This window comes from Chelon labrosus (assembly GCF_963514085.1).
Source record: "Chelon labrosus genome assembly, contig: SCAFFOLD_237, whole genome shotgun sequence".
Lineage (NCBI taxonomy): Eukaryota > Metazoa > Chordata > Actinopteri > Mugiliformes > Mugilidae > Chelon > Chelon labrosus.
In genome coordinates, this window is record NW_028181550.1 from 1 (window position 1) to 22,126 (window position 22,126).

The 22,126-nt window shown below is 41.2% G+C and overlaps 2 protein-coding genes across 2 annotated transcripts; one reads left to right on the forward strand and one right to left on the reverse strand.

The window, feature by feature from the left end:
* Positions 1–101: 101 nt before the first annotated feature.
* On the forward strand, positions 102–12,872 carry LOC311509898 (NACHT, LRR and PYD domains-containing protein 14-like). The gene is made up of 11 exons (XM_084575339.1): positions 102–403; positions 973–2,770; positions 4,639–4,812; positions 5,950–6,123; positions 6,673–6,869; positions 8,093–8,243; positions 9,155–9,331; positions 10,367–10,543; positions 10,826–10,999; positions 11,282–11,458; positions 12,645–12,872. Exons 1-11 carry the CDS (start codon positions 154–156, stop codon positions 12,820–12,822), a joined length of 3,627 nt encoding a protein of 1,208 aa, XP_084431465.1. The 5' UTR covers positions 102–153; the 3' UTR covers positions 12,823–12,872.
* Positions 12,873–14,565: 1,693 nt separating this feature from the next.
* LOC311509897 (serine/threonine-protein kinase 17A-like) lies at positions 14,566–21,907 on the reverse strand (the record flags this gene model as incomplete). Its single annotated transcript, XM_084575338.1, has 5 exons — positions 14,566–17,071; positions 17,929–18,108; positions 19,173–19,221; positions 19,310–19,436; positions 21,760–21,907. Coding segments are annotated over 5 exons (889 nt in total), but the record flags the coding sequence as incomplete, so codon positions are not given.
* Positions 21,908–22,126: the final 219 nt, after the last annotated feature.

The window sequence follows — 22,126 nt, forward strand, 5'->3', positions numbered from 1 at the left end:
CAGCAAACGGCAGGTAGATGACTCAGTGTTTAATAAGACAGCCAGACAGGAAAAGCAGTTGATTGGTGTTGATGAAAGCAGGAGAGTTGATATCAAAGGAAGTCAATTCAAACTTTTCCTGTTCTCTGTGAGCGTCTGAGCTTCTGGACAGTGATGTCAAATGTTGACAATCTGCAAATGATTTTAGTGATGAAGAAATGTGTTGACAGAGAGAGGAAGAGGAGTCATGTTTCTGTGGAGGAGCAGCTGTCCTGCTGTGCTTTGTGTCAGGACGTCCTGAAGGATCCAGTCTCTAGCAGCTGTGGACACTGGTTCTGCAGACAGTGCATCACCTCATACTGGGACCAGTCTGCTTCATCAGGAGACTCCTCCTGTCCCCAGTGTGGAAAAAGATCCAGAACAAGTAAGACTGTACATCTGTCTGCTGATGGACTCTTGATAAAATCATTTATTAGTTTCCTACAGTTTTATTTATTCTCTTTTCTTTCCCTGCACTTCACATACCAGCCTTACTTTACTCATAACTGAGCTTTGTTAATTACTGCTGATATAAATTAATCTGTTCCTGTTGTGACCAGCCACTAAGAGGCTTTTATTGTGAAACAGCCAGAGGAAATGTTTGTCACCTGATTAGCAGTATTTAGTTGTTAGTGCAGTTAAAAACAAGAGATGAACATATTGCTCATCATTTTATTAGTGGATCAGTCTTAAATATTACAGAGAGGAAGGAACAACCACAGTGAGCTGTTAGATGAAGAGCTGCAGACGAGCTGCCTCTGCTGTCAATCAAACACTGACACGCCCCCTCAGAGGCTGATAGAACAAAGAGCATTTCTAATGTTTCCTCTAAAAATGAGTTATTATGAGAAGAAAAAACTCTTTACAAAACATTTAAAGTCAGTTTTCTGTTCGTCATGGCTTCAAACAGGGATGACTGTTTTCTTTCTGTCTCACGTTTGTTCTTCTTTCCAGCTGATGTTGGTCTGCAGGAGGTTTTAGATGAACATAAGATCAGTCTGAGGAGGAGATGTGAACGTGTGACTGAAGGAAGTGATGTAACAGGAAGTGGAACCCTCCTCAACAGGATCTACACTGAGCTCTACATCACAGAGGGACAGAGTGAAGAGGTTAATACCCAACATGAGGTGAAGCAGCTTGAGACAGCTTCCAAGATGAAGGCCCTCCATGACACTCCAATCAAGTGCCACCACATCTTTAAAGCCTTACCTGACCAACAGAGACACATCAGAGTGGTTCTGACCAACGGCGTCGCTGGTGTTGGAAAAACCTTCTCAGTGCAGAAGTTCACTCTGGACTGGGCAGAGGGTTTGGAAAACCAAGATGTCAGTGTGGTGATTGTGCTTTCGTTCAGGGAGCTGAACTTGATCAAAGATGAGCAGTACAGTCTTCTCAGGCTGCTCCATGTTTTCCATCCAACATTACAGAAGGTCACAGCAGAGGAGCTGGCTGTCTGTAAACTTTTGTTCATCTTTGACGGCCTGGATGAAAGCAGACTTTCATTGGACTTCAACAACAGTGAGGTTGTGTCTGATGTCACACAGAAGGCATCAGTCAACGTGCTGCTGACAAACCTCATCAAGGGGAAACTGCTTCCCTCGGCTCTGGTCTGGATCACTTCCCGACCTGCAGCAGCCAATCAGATCCCTCCTACATGTGTTGACAGGCTAACAGAAGTACGAGGCTTCACTGACGCCCAGAAGGAGGAGTACTTCAGGAGGAGGTTCAGTGATGAAGAGCTGTCCAGCAGAATCATCTCCCACATCAAGACATCCAGGAGCCTCCACATCCTGTGTGGAGTCCCAGTCTTCTGCTGGATCACTGCTACAGTTCTGGAGCACATGTTGACTACAGAGCAGAGAGGAGAGCTGCCCAAGACCCTGACTGACATGTACTCACACTTTGTGATGGTTCAGACAAAGAGGAAGAAGAACAAGTACCATGAGGGACATGAGACGAGTCCACAGGAGCTGATGGAGGCTGACAGGGAAGTTCTTCTGAAGCTGGGGAGGCTGGCGTTTGAACATCTGGAGAAAGGAAACATCACGTTCTACCAAGAAGACCTGGAGCGCTGTGGTCTTGATGTGACAGAGGCCTCAGTGTACTCAGGAGTTTGTACAGAGATCTTCAAAAGAGAGAGTGTGATCTTCCAGAAATCAGTCTACTGCTTTGTTCATCTGAGCGTTCAGGAGTTTCTGGCTGCAGTCTACATGTTCCACTGTTACACCAACAAGAAGACAGAGGTGCTGAAGGACTTCCTGGGGAAAGACCACCAGGTCTCCACTAAACCTCTGGATGACTTCCTGTATGGAGTCATGAAGAAATCCCTGCTCAGTAAGAATGGTCACCTGGACCTGTTTGTTCGCTTCTTTCATGGCCTCTCTCTGGAGTCCAACCAGAGACTCTTAGGAGGTCTGCTGGGTCACACAGAGAATAGTCCAGAAAACATCCAGAGAGCCATCAACAACCTGAAGAAGATGAGGAATACTAAAATGTCTCCTGACAGAAGCATCAACATCTTCCACTGTCTGATGGAGATGAACGACCTCTCAGTTCATCAGGACATCCAAGAGTTCCTGAAGTCAGAGAACAGATCAAAGAAGAAACTCTCTATGATCCACTGCTCAGCTCTGGCCTACATGCTGCAGATGTCAGAGGAGGTTCTGGAAGAGTTGGACCTGAAGAAGTACAACACAACAAAGGAGGGACGACCTAGACTGGTCTCAGCTGTGAGGAACTGCAGAAAGGCTCAGTGAGTCCTGATCATTAACTATTGTCAAGACCAGAGCATACCGAGACCAAGACAAGACCAAGACTTTCAGGGGACGAGACCGAGTCAAGTCCAAGACCGAGACCGAACTGAATTAACAGAAGCATTAGTCTACTTGCCATATTGATAAGATAAGATAAGCTAAGATATAACCACGTTTTTCAGATGGTTATACACACACAGGCCTATACATTTGTGGAGCAATTTTAATTATTTTTATGTTATTGCTTTATATTAGGCATGTACCGAAATGAAAATTCTTGTCCGAAACCGAAAATGAAAAAAACGAAAAACAAAACACGGAAAGAAATTATTAGGCCAACGAAATCCCACATCTTCTACAACAGATAACGGCTGATCATGTAAGGCAGGGACAGTGTTGTCGGTAACACTGTGAGTACTCTAATTACTTTTTTCGTGTGACGTAACGAGTTAGTTTTGTGTGTTAAGCAATCAGTAACTTTGTTATTTATTTTTTTAAAGTAATCCATTGCTTTAAGAATTTCTCTCGATAAGGAAAGAAAAATTCCGACTGCAGCTGCTTTTTGTCAGACAGTACTGTGCCACCTGCGGATGTGTCAGCGGAGGCAGCGCTGTGATGATGCGTCTGTGCCCTGCTGACCTACGTTACCTGTGCGTGTGTGTGTGTGTGTTTTCGAACTGCCGGCAAGATGGCAGAGAGGACAGCTTTTGAATCGTGGAAGTACGCACATTATTTTCAATTCACCAGCGAAAAGGACAAGAACGACATAACGGTAAAATGTTGGTGAAAAGCTTCTGTCGGCCGCAAAAAATTCCACTTTCCAGTTTCCTGTTATTGTTATCCTGCAGAGTTAATTTGGTTGGATATCTGACGTTATTCATTGTCAGGACTTCTCGGTGCATTTAAATGAGGCTGTGTGTCTGTGTCAGTTAAGGCGCTGAAAATGGCTTTTAATTTTTGGTAACGCATGAGTACTCTAACGCGTTACTTTTATTCACAGGTGACAGTGTAACGTAACAGATTACTTTTAATTGATGGTAACGTTGTAACCTAATTAACTACTTTCCAAAGTAACTACACCCAACACTGGGCAGGGATTCCCAAAGTGTGGTGGGGGTGCGCAAGATGAAAAATGTTATGGCGGAGAAGAAGTTATTTTCTTCTACATACTGTATATGTGAACCTAGCTGAGCTACCTGCGCTTCTCTTGAAAATCCTTAGATGGATTTTTTTTTTAAATCTGTTCCTGAGCCTATGCTCTTTGTTATTTATGTTGTGGGTCGTGTGTAACTTTATTGCAATTTAATTCAGATAACTGGCGTTGTAATTGTGGAGTGCGTGTGCTTGGAGGGATTTCCCTTTTCTGTGCCGCTGCCGCATCCCTCTCATATTCAGCATAGCGATCTGGATGTTTGGATTTCAGGTGATAAAGTAAACCCGACGTGGAGAAATTCCTCTGCAGATGCTCCCCCTCTTGAAATGTCAGCATTACACATTTTGCAAATCGCTATCCGTGGGTCTTTCTCAGATATATTAAATACGTCCACACCGCAGACATGTTGGCCCTTCCAGGCAAGCCCGTGCTGGCCGTGGTTTTTGCTCGCATCATTACAAAAATCACATGGTTTCGGCTGGTCTGGCCAAAAAATCCTGAGTCCAGCTCGACCTAGACAAAACCGAGAAAAAATGCAGTCGATTCCGAGACAAGACCAAGACCTTGAAAATGTGGTCTTGAGTACAACACTATCATTAACAGAATCAATCAGATGTTCATCAGATGATCACCTCACTGTGTTTCATATTCATTCATTCTGGATCTAGAATGTAAATGATCTGATTTTATGATTTATATGTTTTCTAATCACAGATTTACTGGATGTGGACTCTCAGAGACTCACTGTGAAGTTGTGGCCTCAGCTCTTAAGTCCAACCCTTCCTATCTGACAGAGCTGGACATGAGTAAAAATGACCTGAAGGATTCAGGAGTGAAGCATCTGTCTGCTGGACTGGAGAGTCCAAACTGTAGACTGGAGACTCTGAGGTCAGTTCACTGACTGGAGCTGTTGTAGGTTTTCTTTATTTATTCAGTTCAAATCATTGACTGATGTGTCAAATGTTCTTTAGTTGATAAATGTTCAGTCGAGGGTCTCTGACTACAAAGGAGCAGTCTCCTCTGGTTTTAGGAATTAGTAACAGAGCTCTACTGGAGGAGGGTTAACATGTCAGAGATACAATCAGGCACCAACATCATACCAGACTGAAAGTCATCATTGAAACTTTAACATCTGTTCTAAAACAGAGAGAGAAGCAGTGAAGGGATGCTACAACTGGTGTTACATGTTACTGGGTTTAATCAGTGGTGATGTCTTGTGGTGGAGAATCTTCTCTCAGCAACATACAACAATGCTGACTCCAAAGAGTTTATTGCACAAATATAACAGACCCAGGTTGAGTCTTCTTATTTATTACAATCATACATCATCAACTATCACTCTGAACATTTCACATATCACTGAAACTCCCCAAACTATAACTGGCCTCCAATCTTAAAACAACAAGAGCGGCACACACACCCACTACGGTCGGCTTATTTACCTGTAATTTGCTACTGCTAGTTTTTTGCAACATGGCTGAATATTTGTCCGACTCTGGGGCTGTGGACGAACCATAGCAGTAGCAAATTACAGGTAAACAAGCCGACTGAAGCGGGTGTGCGTTCAGAGATGATATCGTCCAGGTCAGAAGGCATCATCCGGTGTCTGTAGGTCAATCTACAGACCCCGGATGATGATGATAAAAGGTAATTCCAGATTCAACGGGGAATAGCACTAGTGTATCATAACAAAGTATTGGCAAAATGAACGGGTTTTGCTGCAGATAATGCGTTATTCAGAGATTGCATTTGACCATTCCCGCTATATGGATATACGCTGATCTAATTATCTCCTGAACAAGTGCAAATGAAACAAAAGTGATATTGGTGAGTAAATGATGATATTTTATGCTAAAAATAAGGTCCAGGTTGTAAAAAACAGTAGTTTCCCTTTAAATGCACAGTGGCAAAGCCACAGATGTTTCTGTAATGAGCAGTTAAATAAAAATGTAATTTATTTCAAGTCATACATCTGTCAGGATGAAACACATCATACATTTCATTCATCTTTTATTCTTTATTTAGATTGAGTGGCTGCAGTTTGTCAGAGATCAGCTGTGATTCTCTGGTCTCAGCTCTGAAGTCCAACCCCTCCCATCTGAAACATCTGGACCTGAGTAACAACAACCTGAAGGATTCAGGAGTGAAGCAGCTGTGTGGTTTTCTGGAGAGTCCAGACTGTAGACTGGAGACTCTGGAGTGAGTTCACTGTCTGTTACTGTTGTAGATCTATTATGTTAAATCACCAACTGAATCTAATTCATGTTCTTAGACTTAGATTTTAATCACCCACAAGGTAAATAGTTGCACATTGAAAATACGCTTGAGAACCACAAGTTAAAAGAAAGATAAAATAAAAATAAAATAAGATTAAATTAAAATAGCAAAAAGTAAAATAGCAAAAAGTTAAAAAAAAAATCTACAAAATGACCATGTGAACAAATGTTCAAGAGTAGAGACCCAATTAAATATATATTATATACATAGGTAGGAATAATAAGGTGCAATAATGTGCATTAACATGAATAACATGAGTTATGTGATACAGAAAGGTGAGTTGTTGAACAGCTGTATAGAGCTAGGTCTGAATGACGTCCTGTAGCGTTCACTGTGGGAGTGGAGCTGAATGAGATGGACTGTACATGATGGAGAGACGTTTGTCCAGTGTCTATAAATGTCCTTTAGTTCAAGATGAGTGTTTGTAGCGGAAACTGTAGAAAATATCTATATCTTTTATTCTTTATTCAGATTAAAGAGCTGCTGGTTGTCAGAGATAAGCTGTGATTCTCTGGTCTCAGCTCTGAAGTCCAACCCCTCCCATCTGAAACATCTGGACCTGAGTGGAAACTTCCTGAAGGATTCTGATGTGAAGCATCTTCGTGATCTTGTGGAGAGTCCAAACAATAGACTGGAGACTCTGAGGTCAGACTCCATGTTTTCTTTGAGTGTTGAGATGAATATGATGATAAAGTTGTGGTGACTCTAAACTGCAGAAGTAGGCTGATATTCTACTGATTTACACTGAGGATCTTAATGGTAAAGTTTGCTTTCTTCTTCTGTGGTTTAGTCCACTGACCGTGGCAGAGCCATGTTGAGCTCCAGCTTTCAAACCTTCATAGAAGAAGCAAAATCCTCCAGTGGATGATTGACTCTGAAACTCTGACACTCTTGATTTCCACCTAACTAAATTAATTTCCACCGCATCAGACTGGAACTAATAAATGTTCAGTATCTGCTTGTGGAGTCTGTTGATGATTATACTGATATATTCAAAGCAAACAGCATAATTCATTGATTTTCTGTAACTACTTGCCCTTTGGACGGTCATGGGGGGCTGTAGCCTATCCCAGCTGACATTGGGCGAGAGGCAGGGTACACCCTGGAGAGGTCGCTATCACAGGTCTAACACAGAGACAGACAACCATTCACACTCACACCTACGGCCAATTTAGAATCACCAATGAACCTAACCAGCATGTCTTTGGACGGTAGGAGGAAGCTGAAGAACCTGGAGAGAACCCACACAGACACAGGAAGAACATGCAGACTACACACTACAGTTGCTCCCAGTGCGTGGCACTGGTGTGTAAATGTGTCTATGCTTGTGTGAACGAATGGGTAGATGCGTATGAGACTGTAAAGCGCTTTGAGTGCCAATAGGTAGAAAGGCGCTATATAAAAGCAAGGCCATTTACACACAGAAAGGAACCAGTCAGCCTGGATTAGAACCCAAAACCTTTTTGCTGTGAGGGATCAGTGCTAACCACCACACCACTGTTCCATCCCACAAACAGCATCAATGTTCCAGAAAATAAGACTTTGTTTGAATTCATCCTGACATGTTTGTTTTCTTCTGAATCTTGAGAATCTTTGGTGAAATCAGAAATAAATTTATCTGCACAAAATGCGTTTGGTGGAGCTGGTAGAGTTCAGAGCTGAAGTCACTACGTCTTTAATGTTGTCACTAATATTAATGAGATCTCTTCTTCACTTGCTCTATTTGACTTGTTTGAAGCTGCTTCCTGTTGGTTTCAGCTGTTTGGAGTTTACATGTTTGAAACTTGTTCATTCTGAACCTTCAGCTCTGAACACATGAACACACAAGCAGGAACTTTGTAAACTCACATCTTTTATTCTTTATTCAGACCGGAGAGCAACAGTGTCCCAGAAATCAGCTGTGATTCTCTGGCCTCAGCTCTGAAGTCCAACCCCTCCCATCTGAAACATCTGGACCTGAGTGACAACAACCTGAAGGATTCAGATGTGAATCGTCTTCGTGATCTTGTGGAGAGTCCAGACTGTAGACTGGAAACTCTGAGGTCAGACTGAAACACTGAAATTATGATACACTTGATTTCCACCCTATAGTTTTTCAAATTAAAAGTAGGCCAGCAACTAACAATTACTTTATATTATAGCTGAATCAGCTATTTAATGATTTATTTTATAAAATGTTAAAACTAGGGATGGGACTTGAATTTAAAAAAAAAATGTAATTGTAATTCATCACATTTTAATCACATAACAAAAAGCAACATTTTTAAATTTAAATAGATTTTAGTGGACGACTGAATCAGATAATAGACACAGACATGAATTTTGTAACTCAAGCTTTTTTAAAGTCTGGAAAATACATTTAATTGCATTTCAATTCAAAACAGTAGAAAAAGAAATAATATATCCCTAGCCAAAACTGAACAGACCTAAAGTTAAAGTACCAAGTACTTTAAGTACTTTTTCTAAACAGTATTGACTTTAAATGGTAAAACTAAACAGTTTGGGCTGCTGACATGTCTCGTCGGTACTCGGACCGGGACTTCGGGCGCTAACAGAAGTGCTCACTTCAACATGCTTTGGATTTAGATGGTACCGAAGTTTTTTGCACAAAACTCTGCTTTTATCAAGGTTTCCATCAGGTAGTTTTTTTTTTTGTTTTTTGTTTTTTAAATAAAATTTGCCTTCTAACAAAAGTTCTGTGTTGTTTGGAATGCAAACAACACAGCATGTGCATGTGTTTTCATGTGTTAGAATTTTTTAACGTTACTTTTTATGTTATTAATTAATTGTAATTAATGCATTTAAGTCCCACCCCTAGTATAAACATCTTGATACCACTCTCTGAGTTAAAGGTGATGTCTTCAAATGTCTTTGTTTGTCTGAACAATAATCTAAAAGAGTTCACTGTGAAGGAACAAAATATCTGTAACATGTAAACTTATTCTTTATTCAGACTGAAAAGCTGCAGGATGTCAGAGAAGAGCTGTTATTATCTGGTCTCAGCTCTGAAGTCCAACCCCTCCCATCTGAAACATCTGGACCTGAGTAACAACAACAGTCTGGAGGATTCAGGAGTGAAGCAGCTGTGTGGTTTTCTGGAGAGTCCAGACTGTAGACTGGAGACTCTGGAGTGAGTTTACTGTCTGTTACTGTTGTAGATCTGATATGTTTAATCACCAACTGTTCTGCCCTATGTAGAAATGTATTTCATGAAAAGTTTAAAAAAGGTTCAAAATAATTTGGTTATAAATATGTCATAATTCATTAGTAATAATTTCATGCTAAATAACTTTAATCTGGTTAAGTATTTAAATGCAGCCAGCATACGTTTGACATGGTCGCAATGCACTATGAGTAACAGGAACAGCTCCACTTGGAGAAAAACATGGTACAGAAAACCTGTCTTTCAGTGTGAAGACTTGGCCTCCTGTGTCGTAAATCTTGTCCAAGCCTTCAAAGGCAATGGCTGTAAGTCTAATCTGTGTTTTAGTTCATTTAGAATTGATCTAAGGTCTGATTTGGACATTGTTTTGTGTAAACATATTTGTACATTAGCCTTATCCCTGCTTTGCTTAGACCGCTGTGTATTAGTATAGCATTGTTGCTAACGATCTAATTAGCATTTGAAAAGATCGCAGAATTACTTTCTAACAGCTTAAGTTAATTTAAAAGCAAGTATTCTGGTACTAGCCATTTATTGTGTATTTTATTCTCATTTCAGAGAGCTAGTGTTTATTTTGTCTCTGTTTATTTTCAGTTTCACTCTGGCTTTTATTGAGCTACCATCACAATTGTAAATTGTGAGCTGTCAAGAAGACTGTTAATAAAGGAGCAAGACGCTCGGTATCCTGGCTCATAAAACATGAGTTTGGCTTAATGTTGATCTGCGTTGACATACAGAGTATCCAACACGTAGGGATAACAGTACACCAACTGAATCCAATTCATGTTCATCCAGAACTTTCCTCCATAAATCTGTAAATGTCCTTTAGTTCAAGACGAGTGTTTGTATCAGAAACTGTAGAAAATGTCCACTGTTAGTTGTTAAAGTCAATGAAGCTTAAAGGCTGTTAGGACACAGTAATGTTGAGCTGCACATTTAAAACCTGAACACATCTGATTGAATTATTCATCATTTAATCTACATATTTCATTCTTTATTCAGATTGAGTAGCTGCAGTTTGTCAGAGATCAGCTGTGATTCTCTGGGACCAGCTCTGAAGTCCAACCCCTCCCATCTGAAACATCTGCACCTGAGTAACAACAACAACCTGAAGGATTCAGGAGTGAAGCAGCTGTGTGGTTTTCTGGAGAGTCCAGACTGTAGACTGGAGAAACTAGAGTAAGTTCACTGTCTATTACTGTTGTAGATCTGATATGTTTAATCACCAACTGAATCTAATTCATGTTCATCCAGAACTTTCCTCCATAAATCTGTAAATGTCCTTTAGTTCAAGACGAGTGTTTGAATCAGAAACTGTAGAAAATGTCCACTGTTAGTTGTTAAAGTCAATGAAGCTTAAAGGCTGTTAGGACACAGTAATGTTGAGCTGCACATTTAAAACCTGAACACATCTGATTGAATTATTCGTGATTTAACCTACAGCTTTTATTCTTTATTTAGATTGATGAGCTGCATTTTGTCAGACATCAGCTGTGATTCTCTGGTCTCAGCTCTGAAGTCCAACCCCTCCCATCTGAAACATCTGGAACTGAGCTACAACAACCTGAAGGATTCAGGAGTGAAGCAGCTGTGTGGTTTTCTTGAGAGTCCAGACTGTAGACTGGAGACTCTGAGGTCAGTTCACTGTTTGTTACTGTTGTAGATCTGATATGTTTAATCACCAACTGAATCTAATTCATGTTCATCCAGAACTTTCCTCCATAAATCTGTAAATGTCATTTAGTTCAAGACGAGTGTTTGTATCAGAAACTGTAGAAAATGTCCACGGTTAGTTGTTAAAGTCAATGAAGCTTAAAGGCTGTTAGGACACAGTAATGTTGAGCTGCACATTTTAAACCTGAACACATCTGATTGAATTATTCATCATTTAATCTACATCTTTTATTCTTTATTGAGATTGATTGAGTGCAGTTTGTCAGAGATCAGCTGTGATTCTCTGGGGCCTGCTCTCAATTCCAACCCCTCCCATCTGAAACATCTGGATCTGAGTAACAACAACAACCTGAAGGATTCAGGAGTGAAGCAGCTGTGTGGTTTTCTGGAGAGTCCAGACTGTAGACTGGAGACTCTGAGGTCAGTTCACTGTCTGCTACTGTTGTAGATCTGATATGTTTGATCACCAACTGAATCTAATTCATTTTCATCCAGAACTTTCCTCCACAAATCTGTAAATGTCCTTTAGTTCAAGACGAGTGTTTGTATCAGAAACCGTAGAAAATGTCCACTGTTAGTTGTTAAAGTCAATGAAGCTTCCCTGGAGTCATAAAAAGTCTTAAAAAGTCTTAAATAGGAGCATACGTCGCATAGTAGGTCTTAAATTACATTTTGTCAAGTCTTAATTAAGACTTGACAAAATGTAAGTCTGTAATGCGTCGGTGGCATTCACAGTTAGTTCCGTGTGTTCTGTGTAGTTGTTTATTCAATATAACTATTAGCAGCCGTACGGCACAGTTGAAGCGGGAAGATTTTTTTCATCATGTAACGTTTCTTAGCGTTATGGATTTATGCCTTTTGGATTCAAGACTTCTTCTTTCACATGAACCTCGTTGTCAATTTGGGAAATCGGCAAAAGTAAGTTTAATGATTGCTGGCTTTATAACGTGAAGTTGGGGAGAAGCCAAGTTTACTGGTAATATGCTTCAACATGAAGTAGCAAGGCAGGAGACGAAGTGGATGGATTTCCCTACAATACATTTATTAAACAGAACCATATAAAGCCAGGTCTCCAGCATATTACAAAATATAGTAACAGATAATAAAACGTTGGTGGCTTGTAGCCTTCACCAGCATCCAGATTATGGAGATGGAGGAAGTCAAAAAAAAGAGATGGACGCAACAGTGACACCTGCTGAACTAAGTGATGAAAACAAAGGAGGCGCCGCCATGTGGCGTAAACTGGTACTGCTGATTAGCTGAAACGTGTGCTGGACAATCCTTCTGAGGCGAACTGCACATTGGATGGAGGAAGTTGGAACATGCCTCAATGCATGTTAAATCACATCTAGAGGGCAGTTGATAGTTGAATGACAATACATTTTGTTTTATTGAAAGTAAGTCTGGGTCTCTGATTTTCCTTATTTTTATACTTTGAGTAGGTCTTAAATTTAACCTATAATGGTCTTAAAAAGTCTTAAATTTCACTCGCTCAAAACTGCAGAAACCCTGTAGGACACAGTAATGTTGAGCTGCACATTTAAAACCTGAACACATCTGATTGAATTATTCATCATTTAATCTACATCTTTTATTCTTTATTCAGATTGTGGAGCTGCAGTTTGTCAGAGATCAGCTGTGATTCTCTGGTCTCAGCTCTGAAGTCCAACCCCTCCCATCTGAAACATCTGGACCTGAGTAACAACAACCTGAAGGATTCAGATGTAAAGCAGCTTCTTGATCTTGAGAAGAGTCCAGACTATAAACTGGAGACTCTGAGGTGAGTAGAGGGTTCCAGTCAGTCCATGCTGCTTTCATCAGTATTGTCCTAAACACAGTTAGTATCAAAGATCCAGTGTTTCCTGTAAACCTGCAGCTTCTCAGTGAAGCTGTGAGAGGAGAATGGAGACAGGCTTCAGGATTGGACAGAAAGACAGAGAGAGACAACAGTCAGCCAATCAGATGAGCCAGAAGCTTGTTGTGATCATGTGTTTGAGTTGATGTGAAGACGACTGTTGTTGTTGTGTTGATGTGTCCAGGAAATAAAGCTGGATTCCAGCTGACAGCCTTCCAAGATGTATAGAGACAGTGGTGGTCATTCATCAGATCTGATCAACAACTGATCACAGCTCTGAGATCAGTCTGACTGAAGCCTGCACATCACAGAACCAGCATTACATTTAGTAACCATGAGTCATCACATGTGTCATTAGTTTGATCAGATCTCTTCAATGACAGCCTCCATGTTTATTAGTCAGCTGATCTTTGTTTAAATGGAGCAGCAGTAAATCCATCACTAAAGTGTTGGTGCAGTAATGAAGCGTTCAGGACTCTCAGCAGTTTATTAGTGAAATCTGCAGAGGAAACAGACTTGATGCTAAAAGTCTCTGCAGGTCTGTGTGTGTTCACTCCAACACGTTAACATGAAGTTGAAAGGAAGCTGGCTGAGCTCCACAGCTGCTCCACTGCTGCTCTGAACAGGACTGAAGTCCCTGCTGCTCTTTCTACTGGATGTGATGATGAAGGGAGACTCTGGAAACACTCCTTCACCTCCTCTCTCCTTTCTCCTCCTCTCTACAGGTGGGAGTTGTGATAAACAGGACGGTGTGTGAGGTGAGAGGATGAGCTGTGTCCTGATGATCCAGAGGATGAACCAGCAGCAGCTTGTGTGAACAGAGACTCTGACTATGAATTGTTTTAGCTAGCTGATGGTTTTACAGTCTGTGAACTCACCACATCCAAACTACGCCATCAGAAATATAATTTCCAAGGGTCCATAGTGTCTAAGGACGACCTGAGAATATACTGAGTCAGGGACAAATAACCTGAGAGATCACCTGTGTTGGATCAGATGTGATGCCCTCTCTGCAGCAGAGTGTTTCTTCTCAGTCTAGTGTGCTGTTAGAACAAAACAATGCTCTCCTGACATGAATTCAGACACAGTTTACTGTTTGCAGTTACAACACATTTCCTGCGTGTCAGCAGATGGACGACAGGAAAGACAATTACAGTAAAGAATCCTGAAAGAAAATCTGTGGGAAACTTAGCCCCTACATCCTTGTACAGTAGTCCAGAGTGATCAGCACATTTCACTTCGTCTTGAGTCTTAACATCACGTCCTGCAGCAAGATGAAAAATATTTGTCTGTTTGCTTTTACAGATTTTTTTTTTTATGAGAGTTGCAATAAACCAGCCTGTTTGGAAATGGTTCAAACTCTCTTCCTCACGGCCTCTAATATGTTGCTGCCATCTAGTGGTAACTAGAGGTCAAAGCTGATTTGTCATTGTATCAGATTTAATTTGTTCACTAATAATTCTGAATTAACACAAAGCAGCAAATTAACCTCAAATACAGAACAAGATAACAATAAAATCCAATAATAATAATCATCTTTTCTTATTCAGGCTGAGATCATTTCACCTCAGACACCTGTAGGTTTTGTTGGGTGACTATTAAATGACCTCTGACCTCTTCCTCCAGATGTTTCATTCTGTCGTCTGATCACAAACAGAAGCTACAACCTGTCGCCGTTTTGAAATGTTTATTTATTTATTTACAGTATACAGGACATTCATTCATTTACAAACCCGTTCCTATGGTAACAGAGCTTATCGTTTAACGTCCAGACCTCGTGGAAGTACGGAGCGCTCTACGTCGTCATCCACACAAACAAAGCTGGAAATGAAAGAGGACTGAAGCCTCTAGGAGGAATATGTGACATGGCTCTTTAAAACAGCAACGGTCAACACAAATTATAGTAAAAAAAAAATCTGCAAGAGCTAAAAATCATCAAATATTTTCCTCATGGCACCAGATACAAAAAACAAAGGAAAAAATACAAACACTTAAAAGAGTTAAGAGCTCGTTCTGTTCAGAGGAAATGGAGAAGAAGAAGAGTTTGTTTCTGCTCAGATGCTAATCAGTCTCTCCAGTCGTTAGTTCACATGCAGATTCTTTAAATGAGGACTGGAGCCGCTGTACACTCTGAACCAAACTCAGAATTAACTCTGTGGCGTCAGGATGTCGTTAGTAGACTCTGTTTGGAAAATGGTGACGGGTGTTTTTTGGGAACATGGAGCTGCCAGACTTTTAACCAGAACCAGAATCAGAACCTCCACCATAGACTGTAAAAATAAATAAAATAAAATAAAATGGACGCCGTGTCACTTCCTCCCACTGGTCAAACTGAGGCTCGTATCCCAGGGATACGTGCGGCGCCATCTTGTTTCAGTTTAGATCCAGAGTCAGATCAGAGCCACGTTCCTCCTCTAGACTCACTGCTGTTTTGTTTTTTTCATGCACTTATTTTATTTTAATTTACGGGACAGCTTCACAGAGGAGCTTTAGAGTCTATGTTGTCCACTGGCTCCCAGTACGTTTTAGAAACCATTTTAAGCGTATACTGATTGATTTTAAAGTTCTTGGTGGCCAGAGGCCCGGCTGAAATCAAAAGGGGACAGGGTGTTCATAGGGTGTTTTCCCGATTTTCTGTTTTTAAAACCACAGATTTCTATGTTTCTGTGAAGCTCTTAGTAAATTTGTAAAGTGCTAAATAAATAAAGATTATTCTTACTGACAGATGTTATATATTAATGAATGTTCAGATGGGTCGACAGAAGGTTATTTATGGCGTCTAATATATGAACATGTTTGAACCTCTTCTTCGTGGTGACAAATTTATTTCAGTTCTCTAAAATCCATTTTTACCCTGGCTCTGATAATACCTGCTTTTACAAGACTGTACACGCTCTGAAGTCCTGAGGGTTCATATTTAGACCGACGTCTTCCTCTGCTTTTAAATCCAAATGTTCAAATTAAATCTTCATTTACAGAGCAGCAGACTTTACAACCTACAGGTCCTGGGACGTCTAGAGAGGCTGAGGCTGAAGCTCTACGGATCTAACATAAATAATAATAATAATAATTAGAAACTATTTAGATATACTGTATTATACACATATTTGCTGTTGACGTCACACAGTTCACTGAGATGTCATGGAATGAAAGGTAAATGGTCCGTGTACATTCTGGTATTTAGTTTTATTTTCTGGTATAAAATAAAAAGTAAATAGTGAGCGTTTATTAGATTTTTTAAATTTAAATTCCCCAGAAAAACTAAACAGGACTGCTTCCTGGACCAAGGACTTGTTGAACTTCTGTTTTTTAAATTACGTCAGTAGAAAGAAAATTAAGACTTGATTTTTTTTTTTTAACAAATTTGAAATAACAAAAAATGCATGGATCAGAATTTTTTAGTTTTTGCTTTTTAAATTTAAAAATAAACTCTCATTTATTTATTTTCTATTTTACTTGAAATACCAAAAAGTAAACGGACCGGTGTATGAACTGATTTACGAGTCTTTATGGGTCTTCATATTGCACTCAACTCAAACTCTTATAAATGTGGATTTTCTTCAGAGAAACTCAGAGAGAATTGTGACATAGATGACAGTAGTGGAGCTGTTGATGAGTCGTATGTGAGAAGATCCTTTAAAAGCCAACTACTTAAATAACAACAGCATGTGATCACACACTGACTGAGTAGAAATGGAGGGTGTATTTTATAATCAGGAGCTTCATGTCGTTACTGTGACAACACTAACTTGTCCTCCTTTAGAGGCTGGTGCTGGGGGGGCTGGGGGGGGGGTCAGTAGATGAACTCTCCAGGGACGTCCTGCAGGGCGCTGAAGGGCTCCTCGAACTTGAAGCGTTTGGAGACGGCCTTCTGCTCGGCGGCCAGGGCCTCCTTCTCTGAGGTGGAGCTGGACGACTGGCGGCACTGGCCCAGGGTGTAGGCAGCTACGACTATCAGCTCCTCCGTCACCAGGCCACCCACCTCCTCTGCCTCCTCCTCCTCCTCCCCGGCCGTGCTGGAGCTGCTGGGGGGTTCGGGGCTGCTGGCAGAGCTGCTGCTGCTGCTGCTGACCTCCTGGTCCTCCGCTGGGACGATCTCCTCCACCGTCTGGGTGTCCTGAGGCTCTGAGGGCTGGAGCCAGGGGTGTTTGAGGCACTGCTCCGCTGTGGCCCGGTCCCTGATGACACAAGAGTCTAAAGTGATGCCTCATGTTTTCCTAGACATAGTACAGATACAGGTTAGACCAGGCATGGGCAAACTACGGCCCGCGGGCCATATACGGCCCGTTGGGCTTTTTGATCCGGCCCGCCGAACCTGTCTTTATTATATTAAATAATATTATTAAACCTTATTTATTTTGCATTTTCCCTGCAATGCCTGGGTTTCCCCAGTAGGTGGCACACCCCATGTGCACTGGCCTTTGTTGAGTGTATTTACTGAGTAAATGAAGAAAAGAAAAGTGGACAGTGAGTGCCGAGTGTTTAATAAGGAGTGAACAAGAAAATATTTTTTCACTGAAGTCCGATCAACGGCTGTTCGTCTGATATGCCAAGAAACGGTCGCAGTATTCAAATAGTATATCAGCCGTCACTTTGCTACGAAGCAGGCTAACTACGCTAGCAAGCTGTCAACGCAAGAACGGGCAGCTACTGCTGAGAGGTTGACGGCTAATTTACAGACTCAGAGCTCAAAGCGTTGAAGAAGTGTATGGTTAGGTAGGCAGATGCCAATATGATAGTAGTTTTTTTTTGTGAATTATTTTTAATTTTTTTTTTACTGCTGTTAATAAATGCATTTTTTTTTTTTCAAAAAGCCTTGCATATCCATGCTTTACTACCTATTAAAGGCCAAAACCTTTTATGCAATGGCCTTTACATGTCATTTTACTTCACATAAACACTACAACCATCTGCTCCTGGCACGGCCCCTTTGTCAGATTTTAGAACCCATTGTGGCCCACGAGTCAAAAAGTTTGGCCACCCCTGGGTTAGACTGTGAGTAAGCGTCTATGTGGAGGAGGAGGTGAGGACTGACTGTGGCTGTTTGCGGAGCAGCGTCTGGATGAAGGACACGGCCGTCCGGTCCAGCTGCTGCAGCTCCTCCTCGGTGTAGCTCACGTTGAGCTGAGAGATGTTGAGGAACGTCTCCTGTTTGTCCTCGCCCAGGAACGGAGAGATCCCCGTCAGCATCACGTACGCCAGAACACCGATACTCCTGAAGAACAGAGAGGAGACCGGGTTAGAAACAAGAACATGAGGACATCAACGAGTAAAGTCTGATCACTTCTTACTGAGATGGAGAAATTATGGACAAAAAACTAATAACTTCTTTCTTTATGCACTGACAGAGTGAAAAGAGAAATATGTCGACTCTTTAAGTCACTAAGATGGATTTACATTTCCAAAAGGAACTGAAGGAAGAACAATGGACTTTATTCCTGAGTAATACTGAGATAATATTTAAACTGCAGTTTGATTTATAATGTGATCAAAACTGTATGAATCATAGGTTCTGCAGTGTTAAAATTGATTAAATATAAGACTTTATTGATCAGTTTATATTGTTTATTACTCTACATGACAGAAAGTCTCCAGTTTTACGTTGTTGATATATGATGTTATGTTTTATCAAACTATATTTAACAAAACCATATATACACAGTATTAAAATAGATTTATGTCAGGGTCTTTGGCAATAAAAGTTTTTAAAATCCTTCTCAGGACTTTTTCTGGTGGAACTGAATTTGTTTTTAAATCCTGGAGATTATGCTCTTTACTGGTAATGCCTGTAGGGGGCGCCAGAGTTCGAGATTCTACAAACTATAAACAGGAAGTTACTTCAACATGAAAAGAAAAGCAACAGATCATACATAACCAATAAGACATCACTATAAAATGAGTAGGTAATAAAAGCTATGGGTTTTATAAATAAAGTTTATGGAGGATGTGGTGGTCTAACGACAGGAGGAGAGTCCTCTGGTGTTTCTAAACCTGGGTCGTTCTGTTTGGAATAAAAATAATGGTTCATCGTCCAACTTAAAATGAACTCTGGCCTTAGGCAGATGGGTCCCTCCATATGAGCTGGGTTCTGATCGAGGTTTCTTCCTGTTAAAAGGGAGTTTTTCCTTGCCACCGTTGCCTTCAGGCTGCTCTGGGGGTTTCAGGCCGGGTTTTTGTAAAGCGTCTTGAGACGATTTGTATTGTTATTGACGCTATATAAATAAAATTGAATTGAATTAAATTGAATTGAACTCGGTACAAAGAGAAACACTTTCTTACCACATATCAGTTGCTGTGCTTATGGGCTCATAATTCAGAATCTCAGGAGCTAAAAAGATAAAAACAGAAACAAGTTATTATCAACTATCAGACGACTGCTGGATATTCCTGCCAAAGTCACAGAACCAAGAACTCACCAACGTACTCCGGGGTTCCCATGATCTCTCTGAGTTCCTGGTGGCTGCTGACCATCCTGGACAAACCGAAGTCAACGATCTTAATGTCTCCCAGAGGAGAGCTGCTGGTCAGCAGGATGTTCTGAGGCTGAAAGACAGGAGACACGTTACTGTCTCTCCTCCATGTCAGAGATGTCTTTTATGTCTTATAAACCCTGATCACTGTGTTTAAAGGTCTCTATCTCCCACATGTAGGTAACACCTGTTTACTAGATGGTGCCACTCATCAGTTCTTTTCTTATATATGTGAGTTATATTAGTCAGGCCTCTCATCTTCCTTGTTGGTTGTGTGTTCGTTCCATAGACAGTATAATACGGTGGCCCTGAAGGTCAAAACACAACGACATACGTAAAGGGTAGCGATAACACTTCTTGTTTTTGATTGGACAGAACCCGACAGTCTAACGTAATTTCCTGTTTCTACTCAGCTGTGTCCGTGCACAAATTTTAAACCGCGTTAGAAAGAATGGAGGACGAAATAACTTTAATAAAGGACTATTTATAAAGAGGACATACATATAATGTCATTCTTCATACGCTTTCAACCCATCATGACATTAACATGTTCCTCAGAACCCTGAAAGCACGGTTGAAGGAGTTAGGTCTGAGGAGACGGGGCAACTATGTCCTCATCGTGCGTCCCCTCGGCCTCTTTAAATAATAATGTCTTTCCACAAGACATGCAGACATCTGGCAGTGACTCAAACTTCTTTCCACAATGTGGACAGTACATGTTGTCTGCTTTCAAAGTGTATCACAGTGTCTACACTTACACGTAGCTGACCAATCACAAAGCCTCATTTCTTGAAACAACCAATCACATCATCTTATATTTTAGCACGGTTCTGTCCAATCAGAAACAAGAAGTGTTGTCCCTACACTTTCTGTAATCTGCAAAGTCATGTTTTGTGAAATGTCATCTTGTTTTGACCTTCAGGGCCACCGTAGCATAAAGATGGACGGAGCTCCCCCTGGTGGCTGGCTGCTGTCAGAGAACGTCTAATAAGGGGAGAAGTTCCACTCTCACTGAACTTCCGGTTTCTGAACTGTTGCAGTTCCACTCTGATTCCATATGAGGGCGCTCTCAGGACGAGTGCAGAATGAATGGCGGTCTATGGAGCAGTACCCCTCAAAATCCACTTTTCTCAGGATATAATTTTTTGTGCAGTAATTTGAATATTGTATTTGAAAGAAGATGCAAAGAAATTACACACTGCTGGGTGTTAGATTTTTTAGAGTCACTTATTTTGCTTTAAAAAGTATTTTAAAATGTCAACGACGTCATACACATCGTACGACCAGATACTGCTTTACGGCAATCCTTCAGTCACTGCTTTGGTGCTTTCGCGCTCTGCACTTTCTTTTCTCTCGAGGCATGGACAACACAGCTGACACGGGTAAATAATCGTGCTAGAAGAGTTTCTGTTTCGTTGTTTTAAAAGACCGGGCCGAAAAAAAAAAAACTTGGGCTAAAAAGTCCGTCTTAACATTCTGGTCCCGCTTCGGATGCCACGATGCCGTCAAGCGGGATCTAGTCGTAGTCAGTCCTTCACTGACCAATCAGCATTCATTAGCACAATGCTAGCGTGTTATGGGCAACAACAACTCAACCTGTAAGAAAACGAAAGGACATAAGTTCTCGTTCATTCAACTTTTGACCTATAACCCATGTTGAACTTGCAAAACCTACAATCAAATCTGAGATTTCTCAACGACAATCGGGTGAAAGAGACACATTTAGCCGTTTAGCTCCATAGAGTCCCATTCATGTTGCACTCATGGCGATCGCCCCCAGTGGAAATCTGGTGGAACTGCAACCAAAATTCGTTACAATGGGACTTAATAGAGAGTGGCAAGGCTCTCCGTAGACGGGCTCTGCTGCTGTATAGGTCATAAGCTCCACCCCCTCCATGTTGGTGGAGGGGGTGGAGCTTATCAAATTTTTTTTTTCAAGGATGGTTTCTGTCATTATTATTGTTTAATGTTGACGAATGTTCAAGTGTCAGTGTTTTTAGGATAAGTTTCATTTCGAAACAGGATGCGACTTCCAGTTGCCATGCCAACCTCTCCGTAAAACGTGGGACTGTGAGAGTTGTAAAAAAATCAATCAATTAATAAATCAGTCCAGTGTATAATCCATCATGTCCTTGTAACAGGTGGAGGTAGAGCAGAGCGTAGTATTTATTAAACTAAAATAAGAGTCTGGAGGAAGTGTGGGCGGGGCATCAACATCACGGCTCCACGTGGCTCCGCCCTCAGACCGTACTGATCAGACTCTGGATCCAAACTCACAAGAGACGTGTAGTCCATATTTATATACAGTCTACGGTTCGTTCCTAGATTCCCTCTAGTGCCACCAAGGGGAAAATAAAGTGACAGCAGAGAATCAGGTGTGTTTTGTTTCCTCTGACCTTCAGGTCGAGGTGGACCACGTTGTTCTGGTGGAGGAAGGCCACTCCCTCTAGAATCTGTCTCATGAGCCTCTTCACGTCCTCCTCCCTGAAGGACTCGTCCTCCCGGTCCGACACACACTGGTTGAAGATCTCTCCTCCAGCAGCGCTGCAAGAGACACATACAGACATGTTGTTTAGAGTCAGCTGTCCGTCTCTCACAGAGACAAAGTTTGGTCAGTGGGAGGAAACCGGAGCACCACAGGAAACCCAAACCACAGCCTGCGTTCCCTCCTTCATCTACAACCTCAACAAAATGAGCATGAAACTTGTCTTTTTTTTTTTTTTTTTACGGCGAGTCCCACAAGACACGGTGGATATAAAGCGC

Coding starts and splice junctions, on each gene's coding strand:
- LOC311509898 (XM_084575339.1), top strand. CDS start 154: ATGTCAAATGTTGACAATCTGCAAATGATTTTAGTGATGAAGAAATGT. Junction 2,771..4,638: donor AGGAACTGCAGAAAGGCTCA/GTGAGTCCTGAT, acceptor TTCTAATCACAG/ATTTACTGGATGTGGACTCT. Junction 4,813..5,949: donor TGTAGACTGGAGACTCTGAG/GTCAGTTCACTG, acceptor TTCTTTATTTAG/ATTGAGTGGCTGCAGTTTGT.